The sequence below is a fragment of the Carlito syrichta genome, unplaced genomic scaffold, assembly GCF_000164805.1.
Source record: "Carlito syrichta isolate Samal-C Ts95f unplaced genomic scaffold, Tarsius_syrichta-2.0.1 Scaffold305573, whole genome shotgun sequence".
Taxonomy (NCBI): Eukaryota; Metazoa; Chordata; class Mammalia; order Primates; family Tarsiidae; genus Carlito; species Carlito syrichta.
The window spans coordinates 445,713-473,566 of NW_007249669.1; the positions used below are offsets into that span (position 1 = coordinate 445,713).

General features: G+C 44.6%; 1 protein-coding gene across 1 annotated transcript in view; it reads right to left on the minus strand.

The window, feature by feature from the left end:
* Nucleotides 1-27,854, minus strand: part of VWA3A (von Willebrand factor A domain containing 3A) — a 57,984-nt gene that overhangs the window by 24,489 nt on the left and 5,641 nt on the right. Inside the window, exons 3-17 of the mRNA XM_008061771.2 lie at nucleotides 27,622-27,745; nucleotides 23,704-23,828; nucleotides 23,540-23,617; nucleotides 21,468-21,522; nucleotides 15,180-15,278; nucleotides 14,351-14,457; nucleotides 12,689-12,814; nucleotides 11,957-12,065; nucleotides 11,631-11,696; nucleotides 8,003-8,128; nucleotides 5,645-5,780; nucleotides 5,436-5,539; nucleotides 3,793-3,873; nucleotides 3,292-3,386; nucleotides 1,001-1,120 (exon numbers count right to left, since the gene is read on the minus strand). Coding sequence (XP_008059962.1) covers nucleotides 1,001-1,120; nucleotides 3,292-3,386; nucleotides 3,793-3,873; nucleotides 5,436-5,539; nucleotides 5,645-5,780; nucleotides 8,003-8,128; nucleotides 11,631-11,696; nucleotides 11,957-12,065; nucleotides 12,689-12,814; nucleotides 14,351-14,457; nucleotides 15,180-15,278; nucleotides 21,468-21,522; nucleotides 23,540-23,617; nucleotides 23,704-23,828; nucleotides 27,622-27,745 — 1,551 coding nt within the window. The remainder of the gene's footprint in view (nucleotides 1-1,000; nucleotides 1,121-3,291; nucleotides 3,387-3,792; nucleotides 3,874-5,435; nucleotides 5,540-5,644; nucleotides 5,781-8,002; nucleotides 8,129-11,630; nucleotides 11,697-11,956; nucleotides 12,066-12,688; nucleotides 12,815-14,350; nucleotides 14,458-15,179; nucleotides 15,279-21,467; nucleotides 21,523-23,539; nucleotides 23,618-23,703; nucleotides 23,829-27,621; nucleotides 27,746-27,854) is intronic.

Genomic DNA, 27,854 nt, shown 5'->3' on the forward strand with positions numbered 1-27,854 from the left:
ATTTATTGTAGAGATGAGGTCTCGCTGCCCAGGCAGGTCTCGAACCCCCGGGCTCAGGCAATCCATTCACCTCAGCCTCCCAAAGGTGTGGGATTACAGGCTGAGCCACCGAGCCCGGCTAAAAAAAATTTTTTTAAATTATATATGGCTTTCCAATTTAAAGATATATATATATTTAAGTATATATATATAATTAGATATAATATATAAATTTAAAAGTATATATAATATACTAAAATTTTCAAACTATGTGTTAAAAATTTTAACTATATATGCCATATGTAATTTTTCAAACTATGCAACTCTAAAAATTGCATAGTATTTATTTATATAACATTTACATTTATATATATAATTTGTATTTAACTTTAGAATTGAAACCCTAAATGTTTAGAACAGTGTGACTTGCTATGCACAAGGGCACAAAAATGGGAACAACAGACACTAGGACACTCCTAAATGGGGGTAAGTGATGAAAATTAAGGACTGAAAACTACCCACTGGGTACTATGTCTACCGCCCGGGTAAGGGGCTCAACTGAAGCCCAAGTCTCACCACCATGCAATATTCCTAGGTAGCCAGCCTGAACATATACCCTTGAATCTAAATAAAAAACTAAGTAAATCAACTACATGGCTTGCTAGAACCGGGCTGAAGACTAAGCCCAGGGCATGGCTGGGGCCCTTGCTTTTCTCATGTGTGTTTATCAGCTTGGAGGCCAAATAGGGCAATGGACTGGATTACTTTATCCTGGTTGATCAACCAGTGTGTTTTGGGGCCACTTATCACCTCCGCCCCAGTGGGACAGTCCCACAACCACTTAATTATTTAGTTTCCCAAACAAGATCACCCACATCAGATAAACCGATGGCCATCTTAGGACGCCGGGTGCGCCTCACGTCAGTATCTGTCATCCAGCTGCCTCCGGAAGCCTCAGCCCAGTGATGCATCCAAGACACACACCACCCACCCTCGCCCCCAGAGGCTGGGAGGGACCTACGCGATGAGGTTGAAGGAGTCCTTGTTGGACAGCTGCTCCTCCAGCAGCAGCCGCAGGGAGTGCTGAATATGAATAATGTACATGGAATTGGTCGCAGAGATATCGAGCAGCACAACCACCCTAAAAGGAAACAGAAGCTTTAAGAGGAGAACCGAATCTCTCAGATAATGTTTATTTTGTTCCATTTTACTATTTAAAGTTTTTTCCAGGAGAATTCTGCATGCCAAATTCATGGCTAGCCAAAATCTTCTCTGTGGTTTGAGGTCAACAGAGGTGGGTTTACAACGGTAGCTTAAGGAGGTCACAGAATGTTCTCTCCCAGGAAATTCTTTGATGAAATAAAGTCTCATGGTGGAGATGGTTTAAGAGACAGGGCTTCATATCATGGTTTTTGTAAATTTCTTTGTTTTAAAGAATCAGCATTCAATATTTTTATAGGTTGAGGTCTTTGAGGGAAAACAGAAACCTGGTGAGCAAGTAAGATGAGGAATTAGGTATGTCTGGGCCTCTTGGGAAATGTTTTTATCTTTTTATTCGTTCTCTCTCTGTTTTCAGAATCTCTATTCCTATCTGGGCTTTCTCTCTTTTTACTACTTCGAATCTTATATTCACACCTCATCCCCTAATTCTCATCTTGAGACAACTATGGATAGCAAAAAAAAAAAATCCACTGGATTTAGAGTCAGAAGGCCTTGGTTCAAGTTCCTCTTCCTATCAGCTCTGTGGCCTTAGGCAAGTCACAAAACCTCTCTGATCGGTGGCACACAGTGGCTCCAGTCTGCAATCCCAGCACTTTGGGAGGCCGAGGTAAGGGGATTATCTGAGCCCATGGGTTCAAGAACAGCCCGGGCAACTTGGCGAGACCTCATCTCTACAAGAAAAAAAAAAAAAATTAGCCGGGCATGGTAGCATGCACTTGTAGTTTCAGCTACTTGGAAGGCTGAGGTGGAAGGATCACCTGAGCCCAGCAAGTCAATGCTGGGATGGCTGTGAGTATGCCACTGCACTCCAGCCTGGGCATCGGAGTGAAACTCCGACTCAAAAAAAAAAAACCCCAAAATCAAAAAACCCTCTCTGATCTATTTATAATAAGACTCCTCACAGGATTGATTCTAGAATTAAATTAGGTCAATGTGGTGGCTCATGTGTATAATCCCAGGCTTTGGGAGGTCCAGGTGGGAGACTCTCTAGAGGCCAAGAGTTCGAGATCCCCATCTCTACAAAAAATTTTTTAAAAGATTTAAATTATATAATAGATGTATAGTATTACAAAGTATAATACTTTGTAAATGGCAATGCGTCAAATAAGATAAGAAATGCTAATAATGGCTATCATGGATACCTATCATTTCTCCTTCCTTAGCTTCCATTATCCTGGCAACAGCACCCTGATTTTCCTTTGGGAATCATCTTTGTCTCTATCAGCCCATTTGAGGTGGGTGAAGCTGACCCCACTCTAAGCCTCAAGGGTGGGCATTTGACCCCAGATAATCAAAACATCACACCTCCCTGACCAGGGCAAATGGCATGTGGATGGGCTGATGCCCCAAGCCTTGGGAGTGCTAGGCTGGTGGAAGGTCAAGACCAGAGCTTCAGGAGAGGAAAGCCCACCTGGAAACAAAGCCAACAGAGAAGAAAGCAAAGCTGAGAGGTGGAAGTGGCATGAATGAGCCTCTGGATTCATCCATGCCTGAAGACAGATATCAAATCTATTCTAGAATTTTCAGTGATCTTAATCAGACTTCCTTGCTTTGGTTAAGTCAATTTGCATGTAATTTCTGTTGCTTTTTTTTTTTTTTTTTTTGAGTTGGAGTCTCACTCTGTTGCCCAGACTGGCGTGCAGTGGCCACTCCCAGCCACTGCAGCCTTGACCTGCTGGGCTCCAGCGATCCTTCCACCTCAGCCTTCCAAGTAGCCGGAACTACAGGTGTGTGCTACCACGCCCGGCTGATTTTTTTATTTATTGTAGAGATGAGGTCTCGCTGCCCAGGCGGGTCTCAAACCCGCGGGCTCAGGTAATCCACTCACCTCAGCCTCCCAAAGGCGTGGGATTATAGGCTGAGCCACCGAGCCCGGCTCTGTTGCTTTTTAACTGTAGGAATCCTGAGTGATATTATTGATGTCAATGATGGTGGTGGTGACTTCTTTCTTTGAGGGTTCAGCTGAGAGATTGTTGATCCCTAATCTAAGTGATGGCTTCTGATGCCACCAATGGGAAATTCATGAGTTGGGTAGATGCTGAGTCACACACCAGACCCATGAAGGACAAAAGCATTGCTGGGGAAAGGTACCTTTTTTCACAGACAGTGCCCCAGATTCTCCTGCTGGCCAGGGAGAGCCACTCAATCCGCCTCTCATACATTCGCATAGCTCTGTTGAGTTGTTTCTGCAAAAGCACAGGCCACTGTGAGTGACTGCTCAAAGAATGGGCAATTAAGGGGTCTTAGGGGAAGTGGGAGTACTCCAGTTGGCTTCTGGGAATGTCTTGTCAAGCCCCTGGGTGTCAAGGCAATGTAGCCATTCTACTAAATGAAAAACAAATCTGCCACAAGACCAGGAAGGGAAGAGACAAAGTATTTCATTGTGTCAAATGGGAAGGAAGTAGATCATGCCCCAGAAGATGAGAAACTTTTGTTTGAGGCATCTAGGTCCCTGCCTGGGGAGGTGGGAGATGAAAGTTCCAGAGAGGCCTGTAGAGGGACAATGGCTTGGTGTCTGCACAGCCCATGGCACCTTCCTCTTGTCCCTACTTCCTACATCCCATATTCTAACGGATTGGACCCATCACTGACCTGGTACTCATAGAGGAAGGGTGGGTCCACATGAATGTTCTTCACTGTCCCGTCGTGCCACTCGAATTGTACCATTGCTTTCTGCACTCCAGCATGAGCAGGAGGGGGAGCAAGTGAACAGACACATGTGTGGAAAAGGATTTTAAGTTTAATTTGGGTACTGGGTTCTCCTAGGAAGATGCACAAGAGGGAAATGGGCTCTGAAGGTATCTGAAGTCGGACTGCTCTCCCTACACAATCCCTCTCACCAGGTCATTGTCTCATCTGGGGCTGGCAGCAGAGAATGGTCCCCTGAGTAAGTGACACCTGACAGCAAGCAGGTTGCCTTCCTAGGAGGCTCTTCTGAGCATCAGAGTCATTAAGATACAGTTGGAGGGTTTTGGTAATAACGGAGTTGGTGACCTTAAAACATACTGGCCATGATTTCTTAGGTTTGGGAACCCAGACAGGACTTCATGTACACTTTGAAAATTCAAAGGGTTCATCCTCCACCAAGTCATCATATCCATCTCCCTAACCATCACTCCATCCACTTCATCTTCATCCATCCACTGCGAGAACTATAAATCCCTCATGCCTCTTTCCTTTCAGTCTTCCATCTTTCCACTATGTTTCTACTCACCTATTATTCCTTCCTTTCATTTCTCCAGCCTTATTTTATTTTTTGTTTTTATTTTTTTGAGTTGGGGTCTCACTCTGTGGCCTAGGCTGGAGTGCAGTTCATGGTAGCCTTGACCTCTTGGGCTCAGGTGATTCTTCCATCTCAGGCCCCTGAATAACTGGGACTACAGTCCTGCACCACCGTGCCTGGCTAATTTCTTGATTTTTTTTGTAGAGACAAGGTTGCGCTACATTACCCAGGCTGGTCTCGAACTCCTGGGCTCAAGCAATCTGCCTGCCTTGGCCTTCCAAAGTGTTGGGATTATAGGCATGAGCCACCATGCCCAGCCTCTTTCAGCCTTATTTTAATTTTTACTTTCATCCTTTCATTTTTCCTTTATTCCATCCTTCCATTTTCCCCTTCCATCTGTTCACAGTTCCATCCATTCATCCATCCATCCATCCATCCATGTTTCCATTCATTCATTCACATTTCCATCCACCCACCTATCCATCATTCTTTTCCTTCTTTCCATCTTTCCAACTACCATCCACTCAGCCATCCAGTAAACACATATTGATTGTTTGCTGTACTAAATATTGGGGATGGAGAGTTGGAGAAGAGATTCTTTTTCCTCTTCATACTGGATGGAGATTTAGACTTAATAAATACATGCATGAACACATGGGAGTAACAGTAGAAGTCCATGTAAGGGACAGAGAGGATATAGAGAGAGCAAGTCTATCTTAGCTGAGTGCGAAGGAGAAACCTTCATGCAGACGGTCACAGCAGTGCCTAATATGTTCCCTCTTGCCCCATCTCCCAAGTTCCATCTTAAGATCTTTGAACAACAGCAGTTCTAACAGATTTGATGAGTGTTCTAGAGCCCTGGGTGGAAAAGCTGCACCCCACTCCCGGCCCTCAGGTCCACCCTCTTGGAGTCTGCCAGGTGACTCTTGTTGCCAAAACATTTAAGAAGGTGGGAAAAGTCACAAAGGAGCTCCTCTGTGAGGCACTGGGAAGAACTCTGAATTTGAATTACCTCATGGACAGTTGATGATACCGTTTTCTGGAGAATAGGCACAAATTCCTCTACAGGAGAGAATGCATTGGGTGCCAGAACCTGATAAAGGCTTAATTTCTTGGCTGAAAAAAATAAATAGTGGGGTTGGAGGCACTGCCCAGGAAGCCCCAAAGGGCTCAAGACTTTGAGTTAATCTGTTTCCTGGGTTGCCCTCTTTGGGGATTTACCTTTCAGACCATTGACCTTGAGCCATTCTGCAGACGTCTTGTCCAAGTTTGGAAATTCAATGGTGAGAGGAGAGTCATGCTTTGGGGGTTTAGGCAAGAGGCTTGTGAGTGGCCCTTTTGCAATCTCTGTAGAAATCTGAATTAAATTAGAAAACGCTCATTACATAATGATGTCTTTTTTTAAAAAAATTGATGGTTATCGTTATTGGATGCATCCATTCTCTGGGTATGTTTTAGAAAGAAGCTCAACCACACTTTAATGAAGACAGCATGCAAGGGTTACTTTATCAAATTCATAGAAATATTTTTTTTCTTACCCCAACTTAACCCCTCACCATAAAACCTGGTTTCGACTAACACGAAGGCTGTTGAGGTAGGAATAACTTGATAAAGGTATATTGGAATCCGAATGTGAGGAATTCCTCAGGAAGACACTCCAGCAAAGTGGGTACGTTCCCAACCATACTGATGTCTTAGCGCTGAAAAGTTCTTAATCTCCCCCACTCATCCCATCCCATCAAGTGGAGCATCTTAAAACATTCCTGGTAAATTAAAGGCGGTCTTCCCATCCCCTTCTCTGGAGATTTCTGGAATTTCCAGGGGAAGAGAGACCGTACGGCAACTCGCTTCCTCTTTCCTTCGCCCATCCTCCTCATCCCCTCCCCTATCTTACCATGAAGATCAGCGCCGCAGACTCCAAGATGACAGGGCGCCCCTCTGTGGGTTTCTGAGAACTAAAACTCTGCACCAAATCATTTAGGGAGGCCTCATCTGGCCCAGCCATCCCTTGCCCACATTTATAAAGTGAAAAACGGAGGTTCTGAGAGATTAAATTACATAGCTAGCGTCTAAGTAAAACATGAACCGCAGTTCCCAAACTTCAGATATTTGAGTACTGTCTTCATGAATTTTGCTATATCTGTGTACAACTGTATTATTATTACTTTTTTCTAAAAATTGAGCATGTAACATTAAAGCTTTAAAATTATTAATTTTACCTTAATTTTAAAAATTTACTTCCTTTCATACATAATTTTAGAAAGAAGATCTATCCTGACCATAATTAGGTAGTTTTAAATAGTTAACATTTTAAAAGTATATTAATCCATGTAACTAAAATCATCTGGCAAACCACAAGTAGTACATGCACTTCATTTTGGGAAACTCTGGCAAGGTTTTGGCATTAGTCAGACCTGGGTTCAATCCAAACTCAATCTATTTCTAGCTCTGTGATCGCAGGCAAGTTATGTAACCTCTTAACTTCAGTTTCCTCGTCTGTAAAAAGTAATAATATGCTTACCTCAGATTGTTGTTAAGATAAAGCATTTAAGAATTCAACATTGTGCCTATCTTATAATGAACCTTTAGTAAATGAAAATTATTATAATCATGATACCTATTGTTATTATTTATAGAAAATCTGTATAAGAGCTAGAACTAAAACATAGGGTCCCAGTCTCTCGGTGCTGTGTTTCTTTCACTACATCCAGCCAGGTCAAAATGCTGGTACCTCACAATCCATACCTTCATTCAATGAAGCTATCAATGCATTCTCAGTTCTCTTCAATCCACAGCTAAGTTTTCTTTTCCTTTCTCTCTCTTTTTTTTTTTTTAGAGGCAGGGTCTCTCTCTGTTGCCCAGGCTGGAGAATAGTGGCAAGATCATAGCTCACTGAAGCCTCCAACTCCTGAACTCAAGCCATCCTCCCACCTCAGCCTTCCAAGTAGCTAGGACTAAAGGTGCACGGTGGTGCCTGGCTAATTAAAAAACAAATTTTTTTTATAGCGACATGATTTCACTATGTTGCCCAGGCTGGTTTCAAACTCCTGACCTCAAGTGATCCTTCTACCTCGGTCTCCCAAAGTGCTAGTATTATAGTCATGAGCCACTGTGCCCAGCCCACAGTTGAGTTTTCTGTGTGGTATAAACAGCACTGGCTGATATTCTGCTGATGTTGAGTGAGCCAAGTCAATAAGCAGGGATGTTTGCCCTAAGTGAGGTGCCTGGGTGGGAGCAACTCTCAAGACAGCCTATTCTGTACAGTTGAGGTTTTCATCATTCTCCTAACTGAGGGGCAGGATGGAGGGATGGCAGGAACCCCCTGGTTCTTCTCTGAAACACATTTTTCAGTTAGAAAATTCACCAGGATCCTTCTGGCACCATGGTCGTCGACCCATCCAGCCCACCCAACTCAGAGCTCTGGGGGTACAGCAGAGGAGGGTCTTGCCTTGTTTTACATTCAGGAAGTGAGGGGCATCGGCAGCTATGCCCTCTGAAATGGGTGAGAAAGGGGGCTGGAGGGAGGCCAGCTGAGTGCCTCTGGGAGAAGGTCCCAGAGTCAACATTCACACTGCCTACCTCTTCCATGGTGCAGGTGAGCGTCTCACAGGGGCTGCTGTGGCACAGGGCTTGCACGTGGTCAAGGAGGCTCTGGGCCTTCTGGGTTTCTGCCAGGAGTTTGTCCACATCCTGGCTGCTGTGGAGCTGAGGGTGGGGGAGCAATCAGACATCCAGAAATCACTTGGCTACCAGCAGTGGCCAAGGTGGGAGGGGGCAAGCAGCCAAGTCAACCCCCCAAGCTGAGTGACAGGAAGACTGCTTACACCAGACCTTATAAATGAGTTCTGTGTGCCAGACAGAACCTGCAGACGTGTTTTATTCCACTTGTGCAGAATTGGGCTGCAGTGTTTTTAAACAATTGAAGGGGTTTCTGACTTTAAAAGTGTAAAGAAACACTTTACACCCACTACAATGGCTATAATGATAATTTTTTAAAATGGAAAATCACAAGTATTGGCGAGGATGTGGGAAACTGAAAACCTTGTACAGCATTGGTGGGAATGTAAAATGGTGCAGCTGCTGTGGAAACTGTTTGGTGGTTCTCAAAAAATTAAACATAGCATTACCATCTGATCCAGCAATTCCGCTTTAGTTATATACCACAAATAACTGAAAACAGGAACTCAGATACTTTTTTTTTTGAGTTGGGGTCTCATTCTGTCACCCAGGCTGGAGTGCAGTGGCACTATTATGGCTCACTGCAGCCTTGGCCTCCTGGACTCAGATGCTTGTATCATTATTTACAATAGCCAAAAGGTGAAAGCGACCCAAATGTCCATCACCAGATGAATAAATAAGCAAAATGTGATGTATCAGACAACAGAATATTACTATTGTTGTTATTATTATTTTAAGATGGGGCCTCACTTGGTCACCCAGACTGGAGTGCAGTGGTATGATCATGGCTCCTGAGCTCAGGCAATCCTCCCACTTCATCCTCCCAAGTGGCTGGGACTACAGGCATGTGCCATGACACCCAGCTAATTTTTTAAAAAAATGTTGTAGAAACAAGGTCTTACTATGTTGTCCAGACTGGTATTGAATTCCTGGACTCAAGCAATCTTCCTACCTTGGCCTCCCAAAGTGCTAGGATTACAGGTATGAGCCACCAAGCCCAGCCAGACAATATGAATATTAGTTTACCATAAGATAATATTCACTCAGGCTGGAGTGCAGGGGTATGATCATGGCTCCTAAGCTCCTAAGCTCCTAATCCTCCCACTTCATCCTCCCAAGTGGCTGGGACTACAGGCATATGCCATGACACCCAACTAATTTTTTAAATATTCTTTACCATAAAAAAGGAAAGAAATTCTGACACATGCGCACTATAGACAAACCTTGAAAACAGTGTGCTAAAAAAAGACAGACATAAAAGGTATATAATTCCATTTATGTGAAATGCCCAGAATAGGTAAATCCATAGAAATAGAAGGCAGATTTGTGTTTTCCAGGGGTTGAGAGGATGGGGAATGGAGAATGACTAATGGATACAGGGCTTCCTTTGGAGGGTGATAAAATGTTTGGAACTAGGTAGTGGATGCACAACATTAGGAATCTACTAAAATGCCACTGCATCGTTTACTTTAAAAAGTGGTTACTTTTATGTCATATAAATGACTTAAAATATAAATAAATGACAATTTAAAAATTCAGATTTTGGACTGGGCGTGGCGGCTCAGCCTGTAATACCAGCACTTTGAGAGGCCGAGGCGAGAGGATTACCTGAGCTCAGGGGTTTGAGACTAGCCTGGGCAACTTGGCGAGACCTCATCTCTACAATAAATAAAAAATTAGCCGGGTGCGGTAGCACGCACCTGTAGTTCCAGTTACTTGGAAGGCTGAGGCGGAAGGATCGCCGGAGCCCAGAAGGTCAACGCTGGAGTGGCTGTGAGCGTGCCACTGCACTCCAGCCTGGGCGATGGAGTGAGACTCCAACCCAAAAAATAAAAATTAAAGAGTAGATAAAAATAAAAATTCAGATTTATAGCTCTCTTGAAAAATCAGAAGACCTGTCAATACTGGGATAACATTCCTATAGCACAACCACTGGCCAGAACTGAAGAGGCTGCCTCTTCAGGTGGAGCATGTGCTATCTAGTTCACTACAGTCCCTACCACTCTCTGTTGCCCACCATCAGAGTCAGTTGCAATTTTGGTCATCTTTGTACTGTTTGCTTTGCTCATATAAAATAGATCATCTCTCCATTCATGGTGGGAAAACAATAGATAAGCCAAGAGGGCCACAGGTTGTAAGATAAAACATTTCTCTTTTTTTTCTTGATTCAGTATCACATTCTGTTGCCCAGGCAGGAGTGCAATGGCCTGCTCATGGCTCACTACAGCCTCCAACTCCTGGGCTCAAGCAATCCTCCTGCATCAACCTCTTGAGTAGCTGGGACAACAGGTGTGTGCCACCATGCTCAGCTAATTTGTTTTACTTTTTGTAGAGATGAGGTGTTGCTATGTTGCCCAGGCTGGTCTCGTGATCCTGGGCTCAAGTAATCCTCCCACTTGTACAACCCAAAGTGCTAGAATTACAGGTACAGGCCAGTAAGCCAACACGTTCAAGAAAATATTTCTTAAACCATCGAGTTTCATTCATTCATTTTACCTTCCTAACTTCTGTAGTCTGTGTTCACCTACAGACTGGGCAAGGAGGTGTTAAGATGGGGAGTTGCCTGACCTTGGCTCCCTGGTATGAAACACTAGACGTTGTGATGCTTGAACATACTTGTGAGATGCAAACACTCACTCACTCAAGTTTTTTTTTTTGAGTCGGAGTCTCACTCTTTTGCCCAGGTTGGAATGCAGTAGCATGCTCACAGCCTCAACTTGCTGGGCTCAGGTGATCCTTCCAACTTGGCCTCCAAGTAGCTGGAACCATAAGCATGTGCCACCACACCTGGCTAATTTTTTGATTTATTGTAGAGACGAGGTCTTGCCATGTTGCTCAGGCTGATCTCGAACCCCTGAGCTCAGGCAATCCTCTCGCCTCCACTTTTCAAAGTGCTGGGATTACAGGCTTGAGCCACTGTGCCCAGCCCACTCATGGTTATTAATGGCAGGCACACACAACCTGTTAGTCGAATCGATGATTGAATTCTTAATCTTTCAAATGGATCTACACACATGTTTGTTAATCATTACCTCCCTTGTGAACACTGGGTGAATGATTAGTTATTAACCAGGACAAGAACACTAATGGATGGATTGGACAGAATTAATTGCTCATTCTGCCCCTGCTGTGGGTCCACTGCAGTAGCCAGAGTCTACATCCAGGAGAGAGAACTGAAGCAATTTTTTCAGACTCAGTGCTTGGTAGCAGCAAAGGAAGGCTGGGGCCTAGATTAATGGCAAGTGGATAATCAAAGATTCTGCCGGCCGGGCTTTAAAAGACATCTAGGTTCACAGGCATGCAATCAACTCATCATGCATGCTTGACCAAAGGATCTCTTGCTACTTCAAGTTGTCCTTTTTCTTCCCACATATTCATTTTGACCTAATTTTATTTGAATATGGGTGGGGGAGCCGGGGGAAGGGGGGAAATAAATACATACGACGGACCTGGACCAGATCCCTTGGGCACAGCCTTGCAGGCCAGCTGGGTGAGAAAGAAAGGGGCAGCGTGTTGGCAGAGGGCTTACCTCCATCTCTGGGCTGTAGCAGTGATAGTAGCCCCGAACAGCTTCTGCAAGGTTCTTCAGGACAGCCTGCAGGGATGGTGATAGGGTCAGCCCTCACCAGGGCAGCAGCAACATTCTAACAAGCTTTCTCCAAGGTTCAGTCCTTGGGAGGACTCAACCTCCCAACTCTCCAATGCTTCCCATTTTTCCAAAGGAAGAACCTAGGCACTGGAAATGTGTGCTCTGGTCCACAGCTAGGAGGCCTGTTTAGGTACAGAGTCTTAAAGCCTGGCCCAGCTCACTACTAAGAGATTCAAGAGAAGCCTTGGAGAATCTCAGGTACTTACCAGGGGCACCTGATCCTCGCATTTGTAGGTGATGAGGTGGATGATGAGGTTTCTTCCCACCATGGACTGTTGGATGTAGTCACACAGGATTTCAGAAGGCTGATCTGGGCTGGGGAGAAAACAGAGGTGGGCACCCCAGATCAAACCACTCTGAGAACATTCCAGAGCAAAATGGTAATTCCTAGGAAACATCTACCCATTTCTAACTGGCCACCTGTTTCCAGGTCACCTGTGTGGGATGTAGGGCTGGGTGGACTGCAGCCTGGCCCGACCCAGCTGCCGTGCCCCATGTGTGAATGGCGGGCTAGAAATGTCATCCTTGTCTCAAGCATGTGTGAAGAGTCATACCTGACGATCTAGTCTTCTTTTTTTTTTTTTTGAGTTGGAGTCTCACTCTGTTGTCCAGATCGGACAGTGGCCGCTCCCGGCCACCGCAGCCTCGACCTGCTGGACTCCGGCGATCCTTCCGCCTCAGCCTTCCAAGTAGCTGGAACTACAGGAGTGTGCTACCACACCCGGCTGATTTTTTAATTTATTGTAGAGATGAGATCTCGCCAAGTTGCCCAGGCAGGTCTGGAACCCACGGGCTCAGGCAATCCACTCACCTCAGCCTCCCAAAGATGTGGGATTACAGGCTGAGCCACCAAGCCCGGCACGAGCTAGTCTTAAAGAGTGGTTTGGTTCTTCAACCCCTTCATGTAGTCTGGTATTCACATGGGAAAGGAGACCTACCAGCTTCTCAGTATGGTCACCAGGGAATTCAGTTCCTTTAGAGTGAAGATTTTCTTCAGGGCTTGTAGCAAATTGCTGCCTCCACCAGGCTGCAGTTTCTTTACCCAGAGCTTGAATTCCTGGAGGCTGAGGGGAGACAACAATGGCAACCTAATGGTAGTACTCTTTTTCTTTTATTTTCTTTCTTTTTTTTCGAGTCAGATTCTCACTCTGTTGCTCAGGCTGGAGTGCAGTGGCACGCTCATGGCCACTGCAGTCTCAACCTGCTGGGTTCAGGTGATCCTGCCACCTCAGCCTTCCAAGTAGCCGGAACTACAGGCACATGCTACCACGCCCGGCTTAGTTTTTGATTTATTGTAGAGATGAGGTCTTGCCAAATTGGCCAGGCTGGTCTTGAACCCGTGGGCTTAGGCAATCCTCTCACCTCAGCCTCCCAAAGTGCTGGGATTACAGGCTTGAGCCACAGCGCCCAGCCCTCTTTCTTTTTTTTTTGAGTCAGAGTCTTCCTCTGTTGCCCAGGTTGGAATGCAGTGGCATGCTCAAGGCTACTGCAGCCACAACATGCTGGGCCGAGGTGATCCTTCTGCCTCAACCTCCTAAATAGTTGGGACTACAGGAGCATACCACCATGCCTGGATAATTTTTAAATTTTTTATCGAAATGAAGTCTCACTATGTTGCCCAGGTTGATCTTGAACTCCTGGGCTCAAGCACGCCTCCTACCTTGGCCTCTTAAAGTGCTGGGATTACAGGCGTGAACCACTGCACCCGGCCCTTTATTTTCATTTTTTTAGAAACAGTGTGTCACTCCATTGCCCAGGCTGGAATGCAGTCATGTGATCAGAGTTCACTACAACCTTGAACTCCTGGGCTCACATGATCCTTCCACCTCAGCCTCCTGAGTAGCTGAGACTATAGGCATGTGTCATCATGCCTGGCTAATTTTTTTATTTTTTGTAGAGACAAGGTCTTGCAATGTTGCTTAGGCTGGTCTTGAACTTCTGGTCTCAAGTGATCCTCCCACCTTGACCTCCCCCAGAGCTCTGGGATTACAGGCATGAGCCTACTGCACTTGGCCTACAGCTAGGAGGCCTGTTCAGGCACAGAGTCTCAAAGCTCTTCTTAGGTGCAAGGTCCAGGACAAATATTACCTCATTTAAGTCGATCAATAACTCATTGAAGTGGTACCTTTATTCTCATTTTGTCGATGAGGAAACTGAGTCTCAGAGTTAGGACTTGCCCAAAGTGATACTGTAAGCAAATGTACAATTTCCAGCCAGGTCTGACTCTAGGACCTGAGCTTTAGCGACTGCTGTGTGAGGGCCTGGGGCTGAGTTCCCTCTTCCCCACCACACCACAGTCAACCCTCCTGGGAGCCAAACCTCAGCAAGGGGCATAGAGTTCATCCCCCAATCCTGAGAGCTCTAAGAGAGGCCACCCTGGCTGTGTAGCTATAACCCATGTTGGGATACACGCCACTGGTAAAGGAAAAAATGACTTAATTTGGTATCTTCTTGGTCAAATATCTTGAATGGCACTAGTGAAAGAGTTCTGCTCTTTCTAATCCAAAAAATCAAAAATATCAACTTGGTGCCAATACTCATAAAGACACTGACACTGAGGGAAGAAAATGAACAAGTCAACATCCCGGGAAGTCACTTACGTGGAGGCGCTGACTTCCACGGTGTCTGGCCAGAGGGACATGGTGGTGGTGCCAAAGGACAGGACATACAGCTTCTCCTTGAGGCTCAGCTGCTCATCAATGAGGCTCTGTCAGACAGAAGGACATTGCTAGCTCCCAGAGCCGGGAGTATGTGGAGCCTGGCTTCAACTCTCTAGCCTTGGCTGGCTCCTCTCTGCTGAGGTGTAAGCTGTGCTGAAATAGGGCCACTGAGGCTCAGCTCAATGGCCCACCCCAAGCTGACATCTGCTTTCTGCCTGCTGAGTGTTGCGAGGGTGGGATGAGCATCTTAGCTGCTCGTCTCAGTGTGTGCTATGACTGGACCCTTGACACTTAACTGTGGCACCGGGGAGAAAGGACGGAGGGTAGGGGCAAGGGCTTCTCTCCAAGGCCTGTGAGTTGGGGATGGAGCAATGGACACACGGCAGCCTGTTCAGTGCTCTTGAGCTGTGCCTGGTGCGTATTCGCCAAAAACCATAACACCAAAGAAACCATCCAGAAATGGTCAGCAGCCATGTGCCGTGCCATGCTGGAGTCAGCCTCCTGCTGATTCCCACCTTCACATCCTCCTTCCAGGGACCTGTGAGCTCTTGAGGCAAAGTCTAGTTCATAGGCACTGCTGTGGCCAGAATACTAGAAGTTCACACTGCAGCTGAAAATGACTCTGCATTTTCTTCGACTGTAGGTGCTAATTAAGTGTGAACTGTTCTTTACAAAACATCCTGTCTTGCATTTGCTATAAACAAAGCCAGTACAAGCTCAGGAAGGGGGTGGGGTGGTTCTAGTACTTCTCTGTGCTAGAGACACTTACCATGAGGTCATTTTGGAACTCCTCCTGCTGAGGGCCACTGCTGACCGCTGACACATCTATGAGGATGCCCACTCTGGCCCCCTGGATGAGGCCGAATGCCTAAAACCAAAGAAGACATTTGGAAACAGCTGGCATAGCCCTGTGCTTTTCTCAACCTTGCGCTGAGCTGCTCTGCATGATGCAGAGATGCGAACACTCCCCTCTCCTCCACGAGGAAAAGCAGACAAAACTCCACTTTACAGGGGGAGAAGCAAAACCCAATGTCCTGACTTCAGTTTTAAGCGCTGTCTGCTATTTTATTTTTTTTCTGTATTTAGATATTGTGGCAGTTTATTCTTTGAAAGTTTTTTCTTAATATTCACTGTCCACTCTTATAAAGTAATACATGTTCATTATAGAAAGTCTGGAGACTATAAAACGGCACCCCTGTGTGAAGATAAAAGCTTGACAGCTAATTACATCAGCTTATCTAATTTAATTTCTCTAGATCCTTATTTATTTATTTATTTATTTATTTTTGTCTACTCTACCAATCAAATGCAGATGTGTTAAGCTCGACAGCTGTGATGGTATTTTTGAGTTTTTAATTTTTTTTTTTTTTGAGATGGGAATATGCTATATTGCCCAGGCTGGTCTTGAGCTCCTGGGCTCAAGCCACCATGTGCCACGAAGCCCAAGATTCTAATTATGTTTCTAACAGCTATTATTCCACAGATGCTCCTTGACTTATGATGTTCTATGTCCTGATAAATTCATCATAAGTTGAAAATATTGTAAATAGAAAATGCATTTAATACCCTGATAAACCCAACACAGAGTCGAAAAATTTTGAGTCAGACCATCCTAAGTTGAGGACCATCTGCTAATGCTGCTTAATTCTGCATGTAACTGCTCATGCTGTTATAGCTGCATGGTGAATTGGAACTTTCATTCATATGAAATTGATAGTTCTCAAAGGCCAGCAGGTTCCATTTGCTGCTTTTACCTTAAATCCTACTTTATCAGATGCCTGATTTTTCTTTCTTTCTTTTTTTTTTTTTTTTTTTGAGTTGGAGTCTCACTCTGTTACCCAGACTGGAGTGCAGTCGCAATTCCTGGCCACTGCAGCCTCGACCCACTGGGCTCTGGCAATCCTTCCGCCTCAGCCATCCAAGTAGCCGGAATTACAGGCACGCGCTACCATGCCCAGTTGATTTTTTGATTTATTGTAGAGATGAGGTCTCACCAAGTTGCCCAGGCAGGTCTCGAACCCGCAGGCTCAGGCAATTCACTCACTTCAGCCTCCCAAAGCGTGGGATTACAGGCTGAGCCACCGAGCCCGGCTAGATGCCTAATTTTTCTATTCAATTCACTCTTCTGCTCTCAAAGATGAGTATTTTACATCTTCTCTCACACCTCCAGCATCCCTTCTGTACTCTCCCAGCAAGTTATTTTGCCTCCAATTTCACTGAGAAAACAGAATCATACCGAAGAGAATTTTTAGAAAATCTTTTCACGAAGACTCTACCAACCTACCCGCCCCTGCACCACACACTTCATCTTTTTCCTGTTACGATGCATCTATCTGAGGCTGACCAACAGTGGTCTAAGGCCAATCCTTTGACGTGCATTAGTGAATCTGCTCTTGCTAAATAAGAACTGTCATCATCCCATCTCCTCGTCAATTCCTATTTGTTGTACAGTTTCTACCACCATAAAACTAGGCTATAATAGTGCCCATCTTAAAAAACAAATAACCCTTTCAGGATCCCTCCCTCCTGCCACTGCCTTATTTCTCTGCTATCCACTCTAGCAACAAGTCCTTACCTCCCATTTCTTTGTGACCCACCCAGCATAGGCTCTCACCCCCACCCCCCACCCCCACTCCTCTGAAGCCAGACTCATCAAGGTGATGGATCAGTGGCTGTCCTCTTGCCAAGCCCAGTGGTCATACCCATTCTCAACTTTCTCGAACTCTGAGTAGCATATGACAGTTTGACAAATTGAAAACACGTAGTACATATTTTCAGGACACCACATTCGTTTGCTTTTCCTTCCACTCCCTGGCCAGTCCTTCCTAACTTCATTTGCTAGAGAGACTCTCCTCCTTGTTCCAAGGTCTAAATATTGGCATGCCCTTGGAACTTGCCTCTGAAGGTGTGGGCCATGGGCTGACAGCCTTGCCATTGCCCAGGAGCTTATTAGAAATGCAGAATCTGAGTCAGGTGTGGTGGCTCATGCCTGGGCAACATGGCAGGACCTTATCCCTACAATAAATAAGTTTAAAATATTAACTGGGCGTGGTGGCGCATGCCTGTAGTTATAGCTACTTGGAAGGCTGAAGTGGAAGGATCACCTGAACTCAGCAGAACGAGGCTCCAGTGGTTGTGAGCATGCCACTGCACTCCAACCTTGAGACTCAAAAAAAAGAAAAGAAAAGAAAAGAAATGCAGAATCTCAGGTCCCACCTCAGATGTAACTAATTAGAGTGTGCATTTTAACAAGTGCCCCGAGGAGATTTGACTGCACATTCACATTTGAGAAGGCTTGGGCTTCATTTTCCACTCTTTCTCTTCTTCTTCTTTTTTATTTTGAGTTGGGGGGTCTCATTGTCACTAAGGCTGAAGTGCAGTGGAATAATCACGGCTCACTGCAGCCTCCATCTCCTGGGCATAGGTGATCCTTCTGCCTCAACCTCCTGAGTAGCTGAGACTCCAGGTGTGTGCCACCATGCCTGACTAATTTTTTGATTTTTTTGTTACAGAACAGGTCTCGCTATGTTGACTAGGTTGGTCTTGAACTCCTGGGCTCAAGTAATCCTCCTGCCTCAGCCTCCCAAAGTGCTGGGATTACAGGCATGAACCACCATGCCTGCCCCCACTCTCTTATTTATCTATATCAGGGTTTGCCAATTTCCACACTACGGACTTTTTAGGGCCAATAATCCTCTATTGTGGGGAGCTGTCCTGTGCATTGTAGAACGTCAAACAGCATTCTTCACTGCTGCTAAATTAGATACTAGTAGCACCTCCCTCCCCTAGCTGTGACAACCCAAAATGTCTACAGATATTGTCAAATGTTCCCTGGGGGAGGGCAAAATCACCCCCCAGTTGAGAACCACTGTTCTGCATTCATTCCCTAAGAGATCTCTGAGTCATCCGAATGCTGATGATTATCCACGGTCCATCTCCAAGCAGATGTCTCTTGAAACTCCAGACACGTGCACCTAACAGGCTGCTCCGTGGCTCTGCCTGGATGTCCAGCAAGTCCCTCAGACTTCCTATGTCCAAAACAAGACCTCTTGGTTTTCCTCCTCAAAACTGTTCCTCCTTCAGCCTTTCCCATCTCTTTACCGAGATGGCATTCGACATTGGCCCAGGCACTCAAACCTATCCAATCCATCAGCAAGTCCTACAGGCTCTGCCTTCCAGCTGTGCCCTGAATCCACCATTTTTCACCCCATTCACACTAGCACTTGAGTCTAAGCCAACATCATTCTCACCTAGCCTGTACCTCTTGTTTCTACCTTTGCTTTTTACAGTCAGTTTATGCAGCAGCTGGTGTGATCCTTTTGAAACTTGTCATGTCACTACTCTGCTTAGAACCTTTACCTTTGGAATCAGGCCTTCCCTGACCTGAACCTGCTTATCTAACCTTGCCTCCACTCACCATATGCTCACTCTGTGCTTGTTATACTGGTATGTGTGCTGCTCTGGAACATGTCAAGCTTGTTCCTGCCTCAGGGCCTTTGCATTTGCATTCTGGAACCTTCTCCCCTAAATCTCTGCAGGGTTCACTCCCTCACCTCCTCTAGGTATCTGTTCAAATGTCTCCTTGCCAGAGTGGTTTCCTTGACTGTTTTTTAATTTTATTTTGTATTTTTTTAAGAGATGGGATCTTTCTCTGTTGCTCAGGCTGGAGTGTAGTAGTGCAATCATAGCTCACTGCAGCCTAAAATTCCTGGGCTTAAGGAATCCCCCTGCCTCAGGCTCCCAAGTAACAGGAACTATAGGTGCAAGCCACCAAGCTCAGCTGATTTTTTGCAGAGATGGAGGGGGGGTCTCATTACATTGCCTGGGTTGGTTTTGAACTCTTGGCCTCAAGCTATCCTCTGGCCTTGGCCTCCCAAAGGACTGGGATTATAGGTGTGAGCCACCGCACCGAGCCTGGCCATTCTATTTAAATAGTCCTTCTTCTGATCCACTCTCTATTCCCTTACTTGCTCTATTTCTCTTTATAGCACTATCACTAACTGCCTTTGTATATAGTTGGTTCATTTGTTCATTGTCCTCTCCTTCTGAAGGACTCCCTGAAGGTAGGGCCTTTGTATTGGTCATGTCTGTACCCTCTTCCCTAGAATGATGCCTGACACACAGTAATCATCCAATAAATACGTGTTGAATTTATGACCCAAATGTGGCATGAGGCTTTCCAGGATATTGCCAATTCTGAGAAGCCAGTAAAAATCTAGAACCAGTTCTATTCTTTTTTTTCTTTTTTTTCTGGGAGCTGTGATTCAGAAGCTATCTGCATCTATTTTTTTTTTTTAATAATTAAAAAAAGCTGCCATTAGAGCTTTACAGCTTTGAAAACACTCATTCCCTAAACCTAGCTATCGAAGTTCTAGACATTTTATTCCATAGAAATAACTGGATGAATGCATAAGGGGGAATTGGAGCGCAGTGATATCAGATAATCTCATGTTTAAAGAGAAGTCTGAAAGCAGACAAAAAAGTGAAATATCAGGATTTTTAAATCCTGGCATCGAATACAAAAAATATTTAAAACTAGCCAGATATAGTGGCTCACGCCTGTAATCCCAGCACTTTGGGAGGCAGAGGCAGGAGAACTGCTTGAGCTTAAGGTTTCAAGACCAGCCTGGACAACTTGGTGAGATCTCTTCTCTACAATAAATAAATTTTTAAACATGGTGGTGCACACCTGTAGTTCCAGCTACTTGGAAGGCTGAGGCGGAAGAATTGCTTGAGCCCAGCAGGTCAAGGCTGTGGTAGCTGTGAGCGTGCCCCTGCACTCCAACCTGGGCAACAGAGTGAAACTCCAACTAAAAAAACAAAACAAAACTATGGGGCCAATAAAAATACAGTTGTGGGACAGATTTGGCCTGCATGCAGCTAGTTTATAATCCCTGGTTTGTCTGCCACAGATATAGAGACAGACAACCAGAAAAGCAAGACCACTTATCCATGGCCTTACTGACAGAACAGTGGGAACTAGACCAGTGATGGTCTACCCATCACCAGCTGCCTCAACATACAGAGGCCTTGTGAGTTGATTTACAGGTGATCACTGGCATGCAATCTGGGCTCTTTCATGGCTCCTCTGTAGTTCATTTAGGAAGGAGAGGAAAGGGGAAGGGCCCATCCATTCCTGCCCAGTTTGCCCAAGGTGCCAGGACTGGTGTGATGGGGTGGGTGCATGAGAGCAACAACAATTAAATGGATGTTTTTTAGGAGTGTGTGAGGATTTGGATTTGCTCAGCCTGTTGCCATGGCAACCAGAGGGAGCATGCCATAGCTGCACCTGCTGACTAGTCCAAGCAAGTGCAGAAGTTTCTGCATCTGAGATGCAGACCACACCCTAGAGTTGGCGGGGACCGGCAGCCTTAGCATTGTTGTCACCCCCCTGGTCTTGGGTAGAGGTGGAGATGGGGAGTGAGGAGCATGAATTTCAGCATCCACCTGTCCCAGGCTTTAAAACAAGAGCTGAGGGTTGTGCCTAAGCAAACAAGCAAATGGGAAGCCTAAAAAGTATTAGTTGGAAGAAATTAAGCTAAAGCAAATAAGAAAGCAAATCAAAGATTAGTTTGCCCATGATAACTCTTCTATCCTTGGGGTCTAAGGAAAATGTTTCATCAAACTTTTAAGAAAAGTTATATCCAGGCTGGGCCCCGTGGCTCATGTCTGTAATCCCACCACTTTGGGAGGTTGAGGCCAGGATGATTGCTTGAGCCCAGGAGTTCGAGATCAGCCTGGACAACATAGCAAGACCTTGACCCTACAACAAAATTAAAAATTTAGCTGAGTGTGGTGGCAAGTGCCTGTAGTCCCAGCTATCCGGAAGGCTGAGGCAGGAAGATCACTTGAGCCTAGGAGTTAGAAGCTATGGTGAGCCACTGATCATGATCATGCCACTGTACTCCAGTCTGGGTGACAAAGTGAGATTCTGATTTAAAAAAAATGTTTTAGCTTAAGCTAATTTGAGTTGGAGGATCATTTGCCACTGAAAGGGCTCTAATAAACACAGATGGAATGAGTGAAAGGGGGCAAAGAACAAAACCCATGCTGTTACCTTCTTGCTGTTTTCTGTGAGCCACTGAATTCTCTGTCGATAGAGTTCAATAGCTCTGTGAAAACACCAGAAAGACTCATCACCCAAGGTCAACTTCATCTCTGAGCGAATGACATATGTGGAAAGAATTTTGTTGATAACGTGTCTGAGGTCTTGGAAGAAAATAAGGCAAAATCTAGCAAAGACAGAACCAAAGATATTAGCATGCCAGGACATCAAGTGAAAGACCAGGGGCTTGTGGAAGGGACCGCATATGTTGATGCTGTTCTACTGGTGATGCAACGTACATTATAAGTGTTTATGGTTTGGTGGAACGAGGAGTGAGCTGCCAGGTGAGGGTAGGTCTGTGGAGAGTGGGGAAGCTGCTCTAGTGAGGAAAGTGGAAGAACGCTCTTGCTCTTGCTCACATCTGTGTCTTCTCAGTTGAAACTGTCCCTAGTTCCTTGGACACTTCATCAGCAGTTTCTTGCTGGATTGATCAACCCCAAAAACACAGTTTCTGAAAAGTAACCAGGGGAACTTCTTGAACTTCTCTTATTGCAGACCATTCCAACGACTCGTTGGAGACTAGCATGTAACAGGTGCTCAAGGTAAGGACTCAGTCACTTGAGTTCAGTTGATTTGCTCTTATGGAGGGCATGTAGAATTTGAGGGCTTAGAAGTGGAACAAGGAAGGCCTTTGGATATGAAAGCATGAGGGGGTGGGTGGTGAGTAGTCATAGGGGACACATGAGTATGAATAGAGCTAAGAGGATAAGTTTTATTATAAAACATGCTTGTGTTCAAAATCCGGCTCAGTCATTAACTGGCTGTGTGACCGTGGCAGGTGTGGTACCTTCTCTGAGCCCCAGTTTCATCATCTCTAACATGAAGATAATAATAGGATCTCATCCAAGTCAATTTGCCAAAAGTCAATTTAGTGAAAGCTAATTCTCCAAAAATAGATTTGCCAAATGACCAATTAGCTAAATAGACTTGAACATTCTTTAAAATGCTGGATTTGCAACTAAAACTAACCAACCAGAATATTGCAGAATTCTTTAAAATCTATTTAAACTTCCAACCCAAGAAAAATTACTTACACAACTAATAGTTAAAATGTTTTAACAAGTTTGGCAAATTGGCCATTTGGTGAATGGTGATTTAGTAATTGGCTTTTGGTTGGCTGATTTGAGAGTAATACAATGTTTTTGTTTGTTGTAAGGATGAAATAAGATAATACATGTGTCCCTTAGCAGAATTTCTGACACATTCATAACTGTTAACTATTAATTAATTATGATTATAACCTTTCAAGAAACAGTGGTCATGGATTGTCAATTGATACAGCTGGATTGGAATCTTTTTTTTTTTTTTTTTTGAGTTGGAGTCTCACTCTGTCACCCAGACTGGAGTGCAGTGGCCGCTCTCGACCACCGCAGCCTCGACCTGCTGGAGATCCTTCCATCTCAACCTTCCAAGTAGCTGGAACTATAGATGCGTGCTACTATGCCCAGCTAATTTTTTTTATTTATTGTAGAGATGAGGTCTCGCCAAGTTGCCCAGGCGCGTCTTAAACCCGCGGGCTCAGGCAATTCACTCACCTCAGCCTTCCAAAGTGCGGGATTACAGGCTAAGCCACTGAGCTTGGCTTGGGTTGGAATCTTCAAGACTATCTTATCTATTGATTATGGAGAGTTGTGTGTGTGTGTGTGTGTGTGTGTATTTGCAAGTATACATGTGCTGTCAAAATCTGGTTTATGAGTGGGGATGCATGCATATTTTGGCATATATTTATAAAGGGAGGAACCCAACCGATCTGACGTTGAAAGTTGTTACTCAACCATTAATGCATGAAGCTGTAAGTTTTTAGGTGTTCATCCAAAGAGGCCACGGATTTTAAAAGGCTGAGAGACACTGATCTGGTCCAACTTCTTTATTTGGGAAAAGAGGAAACTAGAGCTAGAAATAGGAAGAGAGCTGCCCTAGGGCCCACAGAGATTGCTGTTTGAACAAAATTACTTTCCAGGCTGCTAAAATGACATAATTATTCAGCTCTGAGGTGTTGGAAGGACACTAAGAAACATACTCACTCAGAAAGCTTTGATTCAAAGTGGCGAATTATCTGGGTGGAGAAATGAAGTTTTTGCATGACACTGGTGCCTTCCTCCCTGAAGAAACAAAGACTTATGAGGGGTCTCTCAGGCCCGGGGGCTGTGTGCAGCGGTAGCAGGTGAGGGAATGGCTTCAGACTTACAGTACTGCTGTGCCCTGACTTATCAAGTCAGCCAAGGTGAGTTTCTCAAACTTTAAATTGTGAGTTGAAAGCCAATCTTCAGAGTCCTGCCAAGCTGAAGACTGAGTCTCACTCCCCTGCAGCCTCTGCAAGACAAAAGCCATAGAGAAGACAAAAGCCACAGAAAACCATGGAGAGAGGGCAAGGTTGAAGGGGCCCTAGGTTCTCTTCACACAGATACCCAAGGGATGTCAACTCTGATTGATCCCACCTTAAAGCAGTCTAAAAATTCCCCTTGCTGTGGGGACAGATGGATGTGAAAGCCTGTGCTCTGAGCCAGTTGCCCTGGATAGACTACCCATTTTCCACATCTCACTTCACCCCCAATAAGCGGCCCGATAAGGCTAGGATCACTCACCATGTCCTGCCTTGTGATACTGAACAGGCAAACACACAATGACCAGTCAATACGGTGGCAAAACTCCGATTCTGACCTCTGCTGTGATTGGCCCAGAATAGTCAGGGTCTGGTCAATGACTGCTAGCTTCCCTATTTTTTCGTCCCCACTTCCAACTCAGGAGCAACTAGAGAAAAAAGCCAAATATGCCTCCCAGACCAATCACATAAGATATCCTGCTTCTAATGAGCCTGCCTCCAGTCTCCTAATGCCAACATTCTCCAATCAGGGCACACCTGAAGCCTTTCATTTTTTTCATGATAAAGCTTTCCTACTCCTGCCTGCCTTTGAGTATCTGCCAAACACAAGCTGACTCCTTTGCTATAGCAAATTCTGAATAAACTGCCTCTGTTTGTCCTCACTTGGGTGGTCTTTATCACCATACTTATGTTTCCTTTATCTTTTGAGGTGTATTAGTTCTGCCTCCTGTCAGTCTAAGGTGTCCTCAACAAATGAGGGAATGAGTTTATTCTGTCATTGCAGAAGCCAGAACTGGGAGCAGATGATAGATGTTTTAGAGAAATAATTTTCTAGCCATCACAGAAGTCTGGCCATGAAATGGACTACATTTCCCTGCTTGTACCTAGTGACCTCTGTGTCACTTATATAGTGCTAAGGACAGGATGTGAGTGGTGGCCTTGGTGGTAAACCTGAAGCTGCTCATGGCAAACATTCAACATTGAAGATGGTTTCTGGAAGTCAGAGGTGGGAAGTCCTGATCTGAGGCTCTAAATCTGCTTTGCCTTATTCGCTTCTTCAGGAAGTTGGCATTTCTTCCTTTTTCCGATGGGTATTTCTGAGTTCTTACTACGAACTAGGCACTGTTTCTGAGGCTAGGGCTTCCACGTGAACAAGACAGAAATGATCTTGCCTTCTAGGACTTCCATTTTAGTGTGGGTAGATGGATAGAGAAGAGGAAACAAAATCAATGCACTAACAATTTCAGAAAGGAACAGTTCTACTAAGAAAACAGAGTGGAGAAATGTGATAGGAAGTGAGTGAGGTGGAGATGAAGAGGCCCTTTAGGTGGGGTGAAGGTCAGAGAAGGTGCAGGTCTGAGCCGAGACCTGAGAGCTAAGGAGTTGGGCTGGCCATAGCTGGGAAACACTTTCCAGGAAGAGGCGTGGAGGTGGGGAGGGGTCGGGGTATTGGAAGAACAGAAAGGTGGCTGCTGTGGTTGGATTGTAGTGAATATGGGGTGGCATAGATGTATAAGGCAGAAATTCTGCAAGAATGTCCACACAGCCACTGTTGTTTGCGGGCCTTAAATGTTGCTGGAGTTGGCCGTGACGCACTTAGGGCATGGAATGACATCATAAGGGGATCAGCTCAGTCCCATTGTGAGCGACACCACCCCACAGCATCCGATGACTGTGGGATGGGCCTGTTTAACTAATCTATCAGGACTCCAGTCTAGATTCAAAGATGTCTCCTGGGCACTGCTTGAACCCCAGGTGGTTTCTGTATGGGCTCGTATATGCCGGGACCTTCACTGTAGTGGGCGAAGTGGTGGACAAGGGGTTGAAAACGGTCTGCTATAGCTAAATGAGCTACGTTGGATCATTGGATAGGACAGAGGTTATAGGAAGAGGGACAGGGTAGACAGACTAGAAGAAGAGCAGGAGAGAAGAAAGGAGTGCAGAACCCTAGATTCTCTATTTACTAGCTTTGTCACATGGTGAAATAAAGCAGAACATAGTCTTAAGGGTTTCTGTATAAACATTTCTCCACAAAGATACACCCCCACCTTAGGTTTGGTCATAAATAGAGTTAAGAGACAATGAATATAAAACATTGCCATTATATTCCAGCTAGATAGTAATCCATGTCTCAAGTTCTGTACCTGAGACCTGCTCCACTCTCTATTTCAAAAGGAAATTAGCAAGTGTTAGAGAAGTATGAAAAACACACTCATAATTACAGCAAACAAATAGCACTTATTACATGTCAAGCACTTTCTGTATATTAAATAATTTTAATTCTACAAAGTAGGTCCCATCATTATAATTCCATTTTACTGACAAGGAAACTGAGGCACAGAGAATTTAAGTAAGTAGCACATCCAGCAAGTAAGTGGTGGTGCTGGGATCAAACCCAAGCTGTGAAGCTCAAAGTCGTGTTTTAACCCTGACACTATATCACCTCTCTCAACTAGCACCAAACTGTGACTATCTCCATAAAGGACTGAGAGAAAACTGACTGACAAGATTACTGTCTCATTATGTGACTCTGGCTAATGAATGTTCTGCCTGGGATAGCATGTCATAGTCCCTGTCCCATACTTCGGGAAACACTGCGCCACATTTTTTGAACACTAGATGTCACTCTTCTTATCGTTCAGGACAACCATCTCTGGTTGGAAACACTGAGCACAGGAGACTTAACAATGCACTCTCTTTCATTTTTCTCTCATTTGAAATGACCTGTTCTGTTTTAGGACATGGATTTTGTATTATGAATACTTGAAGATTCACTATTGAACCCATTATAGATTTTGACTGTAGGCCATGCTGATTTTATACCAAAGGAGGACTTTACATAGAGAATGGTAAGATCTTTGTGGCAATTCTTTTCCTCTTTCCCACAGATTTCCATTTGTGAGGCAAAGGAAGTCTCAGCTGTGGCTGCTAAATATAAAAATGATCCTTTGTACACCTGGGAAGTCACATATTTTTATATAAAATTAGATGAAATAAAGACCCATGTCATCAACATCTGAAGTCGCTGAAAGATTTCTTCAGAATCTCAAGACTCTATCGAACTTTCCTCATTTCCTTTTAATTAAACTTGCTATCTGTTAAGTGCCAAAATTTGAGAAAAGGAAAGCATGAGTATTTTTCTGATTGCTTAATTGTCAACATTATAACTATTGTTTGACTGGTTATCATTCCAAAGGTATCATATTTAAACTCTAGTGTAGATTAGGTAGATGGTTGTGGGCTAGCCTCACACTTGACAATCACTGATGGCAATTGTTTCCATAGTAGAATGAATTTTGAGTTCTAGACAATCCATTCGCCCTCTTGGAAAGGCAGTTCATATACACGTTGAGAGTCAGCCTAAAACCTGAGTCTGGTTATTCGAGAGATTAATTATTTTGTGAAACCCTCTTGCTCCAATAGCATTTCCTAAAACAAATTTCTGAATCTAGGTTTTAGGGAACCCCAAAAGAAAAACAAATCTCAGGAAGGGGGATTTTAGAATTAAACAGCTTAGACACAGGCTTTGAAAACATGAGTTATCAAAGAGTCCTCACATTCTCCTAAATATTTAGTGACGTGACTAAGAAGTTTACAAAGTTTCTATAAACAGCATAGAGATTCTTCAGTCCTTTCTAAAGGCAGGGAATTAGAGATAAGTGCTTAATTATTTTTTCAATCCTACAATCCTATGTGAAGGAAGAAATACCGAGCTTAACACATTCTATATTCCGACTATGATTTGTAAACATCACAAACCAGTTAAAGCGCTATGGTTTTTACCAGTAAGTCCTGGGTCTGGTTAACATGCGTAACCAGTAATCCATTGTCTGAATGTTGTCCCCGTTCATTCATATCCTTCTGGTCCAATTGCTCCTTTGGACCTCTGCCAGTGTTTCTGCTCATGCTACAAAACATAAAGTGATTGAATCAATGCCCAGCACTGGACACTGACTCCACACTCCCAAGGCTTCTTCTCTTTCCACTAGTCCCTAAAAGGATTCTAGAACATTTTT